The sequence below is a fragment of the Rosa rugosa genome, chromosome 1 (genome assembly GCF_958449725.1).
Source record: "Rosa rugosa chromosome 1, drRosRugo1.1, whole genome shotgun sequence".
Classification (NCBI taxonomy): Eukaryota; Viridiplantae; Streptophyta; class Magnoliopsida; order Rosales; family Rosaceae; genus Rosa; species Rosa rugosa.
Window position 1 is genome coordinate 22,459,819 of NC_084820.1, and position 10,044 is coordinate 22,469,862.

General features: G+C 38.5%; 1 protein-coding gene across 1 annotated transcript; it reads right to left on the minus strand.

Annotated features, from left to right (window-relative positions):
• Window positions 1-4,510: 4,510 nt before the first annotated feature.
• Window positions 4,511-9,701, minus strand: LOC133707515 (uncharacterized). The gene is made up of 2 exons (XM_062133346.1): window positions 9,400-9,701; window positions 4,511-6,847 (listed from the first exon to the last, which is right to left on the minus strand). Exon 2 carries the CDS (start codon window positions 6,807-6,809, stop codon window positions 4,551-4,553), a length of 2,259 nt encoding a protein of 752 aa, XP_061989330.1. The 5' UTR covers window positions 6,810-6,847; window positions 9,400-9,701; the 3' UTR covers window positions 4,511-4,550.
• Between the last annotated feature and the right edge of the window lie 343 nt (window positions 9,702-10,044).

Sequence of the window (10,044 nt, forward strand, 5' to 3'; positions counted from 1 at the left end):
GAGGTAAGAAAATCAATGCTACAATCTAATTGGTCAATTCTATAAATTTCTCCAGTAATTCTTAATATTTGAATGTTGTAAAGTTCTATTATCTGTACTACTTTTTCTGGAGTTATGTCAATTTACTGAATTCCATCTCCAATCCTTGAATGTTTGAATGTTGCAACTTGTTAGTTCTATGAACCTGAGTTCTAGTCTGTACTAATTGTTTTTATTAATGTACTATGTTTTTGTTAATGATTATTTATTTGTTGAACAAACTAAGAAAGTAATGTCTACTTATTCACATAAAATCATGTGCATTCTTCTATTCGAAGACATCCATCTACAAAGCCATAATGAACAGTATCTGGCAATGTGTGTTCAAGAGGCGTATGAGATATGGGAAATCTCGTGCAACGAAGGGTTTTTATCCATTTACCCCATTTTTAGGGATTTTTTTCCCACTAACCCCATTAAGTTTTTTTTAATTCCCTCTTACCCAATACACTCTAAGGGAGTCTTCCCTAATACCCCATTAAATTTTTTTTTTTGTTTTTAAATTTTTTTTAATACCATTTTACCCCTAATCCCTTTGTTATTTAGAGAGAGAGAGAGAAAAAATGGAAGAAAGAGAAACCATAGGAGACTTCACCGGTCGCCGGAATCTAGTCACCGGTTGCCGCCCACTGGAATTTTTGAAAACCTCACCGGAAAGGTTTATTGCCCCCAATAGACATCTATTACCCCCCAATAGATGGGAACGAGGTGATTACAACAATTCAAAACATATATTGCCCCCCAATAGACATTTCAATTGCCGGAATAGTTACTAATCCTCTTAAAATTAGGCAAATAGAACTTTGAATAAGGAAAAAAAAGAGGAGATTGCACCAATTCAAGACGTCTATTGCCCTCCAGTAGACGTCTATTGCCTCCCAATAGACGTTTATTGTCCCTGGTGAAACTTTTTTTTCTTTGCTTCTTCACCTTCTGCCCCCTATTTTACCAAAAAGTAAAAAAAAAAAAAGCAAGAGACCGGATTGCAGCTCAATCATACAATAGATAATTAAAGAAAAAGAAAAAGCAAAGGAGATAATTAAAGGCCCGAGCCAAAACACCTCAAGTGGTGAATTAAATTTGAAGCACAAGGACTTTCAAGCTGGGCCGGGTCCAATTTCTCTTGGGCAGTTCTATTCCTGTCTTGGACGCCCAATCCCTCATCTGGGAAGCCTCCACCGACCTCGCAAGTGCCACAGAGTCGCTGAAATTGCTTCTTCTTCTTGTGGGTGGGTTGATTTGGATGCCACTGGGATTGAATGCGGTGACAGGAAAATGATGGAGGAGAGAGGAGAGAGGGAGAGATTGTGGTTGGGTGCAGAGATTGTGATGGTGAGTATGAACAAGTGGGGAAGAACCGAAGAAGGTGGTGGTGCTCTGCAACATTTTTGGGGGTTTTAGCTGAGCCACCCACGACGACGAAGAAGACGACGGAGCCGAGGGAGGAAGCACATGGCTAGTAATCTGGCGTCGGCGATCTGCACGGAAAGTAAATAACAGTGAGCAAAACCGAGGCGGAGACGAGGAGAGAGAGCAACGCCGGCAATCTACATGGAGAGAAAATCACAGCGAGCAAAAACACAGGCGGTGACCAGGAGAGAGAGTCCGGCGCCGGCGATTGCACAGAGGAGGGAGAGAGAGAGAGAGAGTGCGTCGTGTGTGGAGAGAGAGAGAGTCTGCGTGAGAAAGAGAGAGAGAGAGAGAGAGGAGAGAAGGGCTGGTTGTAATTCATTAATTAGATTAAGGGTAAAATTGTTATTTCAACTCAAATTGGGTTAGTGGGAATAAAAATCTGTTGGTGGGGTAAGTGAGATAATTTTAGCTCATTTTGGGGCTTTTGGTCAATGACCCTTAAATAAAAATTTCGGGACCTCACAACATTGAAGAATATGGAGACCAGGTACAAGTCGTCATGGTTGTGTAAAATTTCATAAAGGGAAGATAGTTATGAAACAAAAATAATTTGAAAATTTTTACATATGCATGTATATCTCTTAGTAGTTTGTAGTGGAGTAGAAAAGAACATATTGTTTCCATTTTATTTCTTTTCTCTTTCTTTTCCATTTTTTACATATGCATGTCAATCTCGTTGTATGTGTTAACAAATAACGAAGTCAATTAAAATTAATAAAGAAAGAAAGTCCGAAGATTAATGGAAAAAGATGGGTGGGGTTGCTATGATATGGGCTTTGGCAGAATGATAGACTCAGAGCCAAGCAGGTGCAGAAGAACAGATCATAAAAAGTGAAGGTGCTCAAATGAAGCATACCTAAATTTCAAGTACTGTGAGAAGCATATGCACCATGTAAATTGCCAACAATAGAATTCTTCCCATCTTTTCCAATTTACGAGTTCTGAAATAAGATCTGTAACTTTCTTTTGGAAGAAATACCCAAATCAAGCAATTCTCATGAACCAACCAGAAATAAATTGAGTTTCAAAATTTTGAATTGAGGTATACGGTGAAGAACCCATATTAGGTGTAGAAGATGGCTATATCTGACAACATTCAAACAACCCAAATCCAAAAATTTTCTGTCAAATCTTTAGGATAAGGCTATCATAAACATAGTCCGTAGACTTTGAAAGCTGGAAAAATGAAGATTTCAAATAGAAAGAAAAAGAAAAAGAAAATCAATTTTCTTGACCAAATGAACAGCATAGAGCATAGAAGTGTTTAGCTTCCTTTAGATTGAAGGATACACATCGAGAGAAATCCTTGAACTCAATAGCAATTCACGAGCAACAAAAATAACCCAGTAACAATTACCCAAATCAAGCAATTACCACCATGAAACTACCAGAAACAAAATGATTCAAGTGGAAATCAAATATCCAAAGCAAGAACGTCTCATGGAAATTTAAAGCTAGCTAGAAAATAGCGAGCCCATCGCACTTTGAGATTATCAAAATGAGGACTGGAAAATACAAGAGCAGAATGAAAACTAGCAGATGAAGGGAGTTTCTAAAAGGGACAAAACTGACCGGCTTTGTGAGTTGGCCTTTTGCTCAGGGGCGGAACCAGGATTTAAATCTTGGGGGGGTCCAAGCCGTTACGTATATTTTTGTTTTTGAAAAATATTAGAAGAAATATTGTCAGATGTGTTTGCACAGAAACCTTCTAAAATGTTTGCTCGGATCCCTGTTGTATATAGACTAATGCACATTATAACTATTATTCATTCAGTAGTTTACGTTTTTTCTCAGAAAATTAATTCCCTTATAATTTATCCAAAAATTAGTCATGCATATCAGACTTCATTTGTCTTAATTGACAAAAGACTAGTATAATTATTTTTTGGGTACAGTAATAAATCTTATTGTTGGGTGAATGATAAAGTATATAATTTACCAAATAAATAGTTAAGTAATTAGTAAACTAACTAATTTAGTTATCAAAGCCATCAAATCCTATTCAAAAAAAAAAAAACTAACTAATTTAGTTTCTTAATATTATTTATTTCTGTTTTGAACTTTGATTAGTTATGATTTATGAGAAATTTTTGGGACAGAGGGGGGGTCCAATGCTTGAATTAAGCTCAGTTTTAAATATCTCAAAGCCTAATTAGCTAGTTAATTGAGATTTACCAAAACATCTAGGGGGGGTCTGGACCCCTTCAGGCCTTGGAATGGGTCGGCCCCTGCTTTCGCTCGAACCTGAGTTTCTCGGAGCCTTCATCTTCATTGGAGGCGGAGTCGGAGTCGGCGAATGAACCGTAGAGAAATCAAAGACACAATCTTTGCTGACCCATTTTGGATTTCCACCTTATTTGAATCAAGAAAACTAACCAAGCTTGGAGATTTTCGAGAGGCTTCCGACTTGGAGATCGAACTTGGCGAGGGATCAAGCTCTCGTGAGCCAAAGCTTGGACATCGTCGACGCTGTAGAGCATGGAGTTGACGATGGTCGCTCCGACGCCGAGATCGAAAGCGGTGCGTGCAAGGTTGGTGAGGAAGCTAGGAGACGGCATCTTGGTTACTTCCCATCTTGCTCCCCATTGTAGTTCAGTAGTAAGATAGTAGTTTCCCATTTGGGAGATGTTTTAGCTCCATTGGTGGGGTGTGATTTAAAAAAAAAAAAAAATAAGATGACTCTATTCATATCTTCAAATTTAATCTTGGAAAAATTTCAGTTTACTACCCTGTACTTTCCACTCAACATCATGTTAGTCCCTCCCCTTTCAATTAGATCAGCAACACCCTCATGCTTTCAATTTCAATCAGCTGTGCCCAAATTTTTTTGAGACATCCAAATCGGACGTCAAGTGGTGATGTGGCAGTGACAAACTCGGAGAGTGGGCCCAGAGAAGGGTAAATTCGACCTTTCACTCAATTTCTACCCAAAACGCCAAACAAAACAAAACAAAACAAAAACAAATTTTACCACCTCGCTGGTTATGAGTTCTCTCCAAAACATTAAACTCATCAAACTCATGCATTAAATAAGGTCCCCTTATTAAAACTTGGAATACAATGCAAATAAGCGACGAGATATAAAATTAATCTCCACGCTATTTAATCTGGAATACATCAGGTTGCTTCTCCATGATCAGTTTCACTCTTGCTTGGACCTCCAGTACTTGGATGTCCTCCTCAATGCCAAAACGAGCCATCAGTAACCAAACAAAAGTGACAAGCTCTCCACCTTTAGTCAGCAATTGCGCGTGGCTATGTGCTCTGCAATGGCTTGCAGCATATGATAGCAATTCCACCCACACCGCGCTTATTAATTCCCATTTCGAGTCCCCGAATTTCATCAGCAGCCCGGCCAGAATACGTGCATCAAACAAAACAGATTTACTTCTATTCCCTTTGACATCGACTGGTTTAACTCCTGTATCTACATCAAGGAGTTTGCAACAAGCCTTACCTAGTTCCTCCTTGCCTAGTTTCACATCGGATCCCAATCCCCTTTTCTTAAAGAATTTTTTGGCTTCTGCAACCGTATCTCTAAATCTCTTTTGTCCGATTCCCGCTACAGAGGACATCAAAGCAGGTTGCATGATTAAGAGATATAGCATGTAATCAGACAAGGTCTTACTAAATTCACCATGCTCACCACCATTGCCTGTATTAACTCCGTAATAACACATCTCAGTAGCAATATGCCACAGCAGAATGCGTCGGTCATAAGTAACATCAACAAAGCACGATTGTAATTCCTCATAAGATAGTAAGTTCGTGTACTCCGGATGCTCCTTATACCTTTCTCGGAGAACCCAATCCCCTTGGGATGAACATATTGTTTTAGCAATTTTGGGATCATCATCATCATCTGCTTTCAAGGATTTTTTTTGCAACTCTTCAAAAATGAAATTCCACAACTTCTTAGCCAGTCTCTTGCTGGATCTATACTTCATCTCATCTCGAAGATACTTGAGGCCAAAGAATCTGATGATTTGAATGTAACGGTGGCCCAAGAATCTGATGAATCTACGGTACAGGTAAAAAAGGTCAAAACGGTCCCCAGGTCGGACTACTCTTCCACATTCTCGGAGAGAATAATCTATGAAGCTGAAACCGGAGACAGATTCACACCATCTTCGAAATAAAAATTTTCTGGTCCACTCCAGACATTTGGGTGTGGGTGTAGTAGTTGGTCGCCATGATCTCTTAAAGTCCAGGTACTTCATCACGAAACCAGTGACTAGGGAAAACTCTTTACAGAACTTGTATACAACAGCGATCGTCCAATCAGATAATATCAGCATCAAAAGAGCTATTGAATCAAGAGCTATGGCACCAAAAAGCAAGGAATAAGTAAGTCCGACATCAAACATGTGAAAGCCATGTTTCTCTAATCTATAGAAGAAAATAAGGGCTATGCAAACTGCGATGAAGGATGTAGCCCTCAACAAGTATCCCCGTCGAGAATGTACCACATAAGCTTTGGTGTACAGAGCTTCATACATAAAATTGAGCTCAGTCGCAATTGATGTAAAAGCTTCTTCTGACTTTAATTTATTGAAATAGGCACGGCTCTCATTGCGCTGATGATAGTCGAACACAAGATCTATAATAAGACCCATGGAAATTTGAAACAAGTGATAAGCACCCTCCACTAGTGTAATATTATCAGTGTCTCCTTCTCCCAGCTGGTAAGTCACATTCTTAGAATCTGAGCTACGACCTTCTTCAATTTCTATTTTAATTGGAAGATGGGCAGCTTTTCTTGAGGAGTACTCATCCATGTACTTTGCATAATCCGGTCCAGGTTCCGGTATTGCAAGTATGGTTTCCTTGAGACTTTCCAAGCTGGCAAGATATAGAGCACGCGTTCGCTCGCCGTACTTGACAAGTCCTGGTACAAACAGCAAGAGTGTTGGCCACAGTAGCTTGTTTTGGTTAGAGAACTGCATACCGAAGACGTACATTGCAGCTACAACCTGGAATATGAGACCAAGCAAGTGCCTTGGCCACAACGCATTGTCTTCCATAGCAATTGCAATTATGGTGTCTGGACCACCAAGGTGCAAAAGAAGAAAGGGAGCCCAGAATGTCAAGAGATTACCATTCTCTGGGGAACCTTGATCAGTGTTCGTTTGGCTGCTTGCAATTAGTCCGATAGCAAAGTTAGCAGCCCAGTCAGCGAGCAAGTAAGCTAACCAGATAGGCACGATAACCCATTTGCTCGATGTTCTCTTTCTCAAGGGTGCAAAGAGAATTAAGAAGGTCTGCAATGAGAGACTTAATATGATGAAGCTCCGCAGATTCCACTTATCCCAGATGTTCTTGACCTTGTTAGAAATAGGAGCGGCTAATGAAGGCATATCCGCTCTTGTATCCCTTTCTACCAACTTCAAAGTTTCTACAATTTTAAAAGAAGTAATTAAATATCAAAAAGAGAAAGAGATGTTAAAAGATTAGTTTACTTTAATGAATTACTTTAATGAATTATAAAAAAAAGAAGTTATTCGAAAACAGTCTGAAATATAAAGGGGAAAAAGTGCCCGACCCAACATAAGTACTTGAAGCCGTTAACTCTATAACAAGGTTAGCTGGGAGCCCCGAAAATATTTAAGGAGCTAAAGTGATATTGTTTGATATTTAATTTAAAATCTCGGTAATTGTCAGGGACATTTGAGAAATATCTCTGAATTTTCATGAAAGTGAAATATTCAATTTGAGAGCTTGATAATAAAGTACGCGATGCGACGAGTTTGAGAATTTTTTGGACATCCAAATTAATTATTATGAATTTCTGAAGTTTGAAAATTATGAAAATTCATTTTAAATAAAAGAAAATATGCAGAGTGATCTAAGCTATTGATTAATTGAAGCATTGATCGAGATCAGATCAACGACCTAAAAGCCTCATTCCAAGTTAGAGCGGGCGACCCAGTTTTGGAGACCTGATGACCCGTTTACCCGTGACGACGACCCGATTGATTCTCCCAGATCCGGCCACGACACGGCGGGGCACCACCGTGTTAAACTCGTCTCTTCGCCGTGGTTTTGCAGGTGGCCTTGGATCATCCAGTCGATGGGTGTATAGAGAGAATCGAACCCGAAATTTTTTATGGCGCAAAGCAAACATGGGGATGCAAATCTGAGGGCTAGATTTGGTGGTCACCGTACAAGATTGGGGTTGGAGGGCCATTAGCAGGTAAATTAGGAGGGAGACCGATGCCGGCCGCCATTGATGGAACGCAGAGCTCCAGAGTCTAGGGGTTTAGGGAGAGTCGAGGCGACATTGATTTATAAACGAAACTGTTTAGTAAAGAATATGGATTTTAATTCTTTAACTCAAGAAAAAAAAGGAGAATATGGTGCTCAAAGGAGAGCCAAAGCCTCTCACATTTCCCAGAAGAAGCCGGAAGAAGAAGACGTTCATCACACATTCTACGCTCGCTCTTTGCAATTTTCTACTCCCTTCTTTTCTGTTTTTTTTTTTTTTTGGCAAAGACTCCCTTCTTTTCTTAAGTTACGACAATTTCTATTAATATTTTTTAAGGGCAGTGAAATCCACACTCTTCATTTTATAATCCACGACGTCAGAGACCACAACCACCAGAAACTCAAACTCATCTTTTGCTTGATCAGAAAGGTGAGTGTACCAGGTCGGTATTCCTGAAACCTTGAGAAAGGTTAATGGAAGTACAGTGTGCTCTTAGACTAGTTAACATTGCATTTTGGAGTGGTGGTGAATTATAAGGTTTAATTGTGAGATTGTCTGCTTGATGATTGATATGTGTTTGGTGACTAAAAATCCAAACACAAGTTTTGGAAAGCATAAATTGCTTGATGTGTAGAGGCCAGGAATCGAATGTTGATATATGGGTCCTTTGGCTAACTGCATTATGTATTGATTAATTGGTCTTAAAACGTGGAATGAAAAGGAAAAGAAAGATGTATGTAAATTTGGATGCTATGCCATTTGCAAAGCACGAATCACTTTGGGTTTACTTGATAATTGTTGGTAATAAAGAAATGCAGTGGCTATAAATAGGACTATGAAACTAAGATATGGAAGTGTATAGATTGTTAGTTAATTAATTGTGATACTGGACACAAGTTCTAAGTAAATGTATACTCTGTGTGTTAATGGATGACGTAGAACTTTGCTACATGGGTTCATATGAAATTCTCGCCAAATAAAACTCGGGTTACCTGAGTGTGAGTTTGGCTTCAACTGAAGAATGGTTTAGAAGAGTACACTATTGGGTGTCCTGACAAATAAAAAGGATGGCACCTGATAAGGAAAGCAATTCATTTTGAAGGAAAATAATTTAAATGGACTTGGTAATATTTGCCGAGTGTTTAGTCGGATTGGGTTTTGTCTTTTGGTGGACTCGTCACGATAGGGGAAGGAGGCTACAACTTACTCTTGTTCGGGTGGTTTACTTGTGGGCATGCCTAGTTCGGGCTCCTTTATCTTTGTAATTTTCTATTTCTTGGTCCAGCTTGTTGGGTTTCTTACTTTATTTGTTGTTATTATTATTTATTTATTTATTTTTACTTTATTTCTTGTTTTAATATAATGTGTATTTATTTGGAAAAAAAGAAAAGGAAAAAAAAAAAAGTGTCAAAAGAAATAGAGTAAAATTTGGATAGCTGCAGGTGGTTTTGATCCACTCCGGTACTTGGCTACTTTCTACCTGGTTTAGACTTTAATAAATAAAACCAAAAATTAAACAATAACTCTTGCATTGTAAAAAAGAAAGGAAAAAAAAAAACACAAGGATAGCCAGAATAATTATGGAGAGGAACTAGATCCAGTGCATAGTGTATTTAACTGTTCATCAGCTACCAGCAACATTGACAATTTGGTAACAACAGTAGCAACAATTTTGGAACGAAAGCACATTATGAATCAGAAAATAAAGATAAAGGAGAAACAGATCGAGAAAAGAAAAAAACCTGCTGGGTTGAGTGGAAGTAGACGAAAACTAAGCTAACGATATAGTCTGCTTTCCAATTTATGTAGTTGATCGATATGGTACTTCCTTCGCTCTCAATTCTCAGCCATGCTATCGAGCTCAAAGCTAGGTGGATTTCATGATGCTCATGCTCTTGAGGTTGAGAGTTGAAACTACCTCACAGGCAACAATCCAGAGAACTGGTGGAATTGCGAATCTATACTTATCAAAAAGGGTAAGAGAGATAAAAGTATCTGACTGGGGAAGACTTGGAAGGTCACCCGAGGGGAAGACTTGGAAGGTCACCCGACAGCTCAAGTCAACTACAGTCTACTAAATTATTAATGACTTATACTCCATAATCATTAATCAATGACTATGATCACGTTATAAACGTTTATATAGTTAATTAGTCCAAGGTAAAGAGATTATTGTGGGTCCTCCTTTGAGTCCTTTGAGAATGAAAGTTGATGTTTTTGCGCGACAGGCTGTCAAACCGTTAAAGAGTGAACTTTTCATAAATTTATATTATAAATTAAAATTTGAAAGTATCATTTTAAAATTTATATTATAATGTAAGTCACAATATATTTATCTCTCATAAAGTCATACAAAAATAAGAATTATGAATATTTATAAAAATGTC

Excerpts from the sequence above, each read along its gene's own strand:
- LOC133707515 (XM_062133346.1), bottom strand. The coding sequence starts at position 6,809 with ATGCCTTCATTAGCCGCTCCTATTTCTAACAAGGTCAAGAACATCTGG.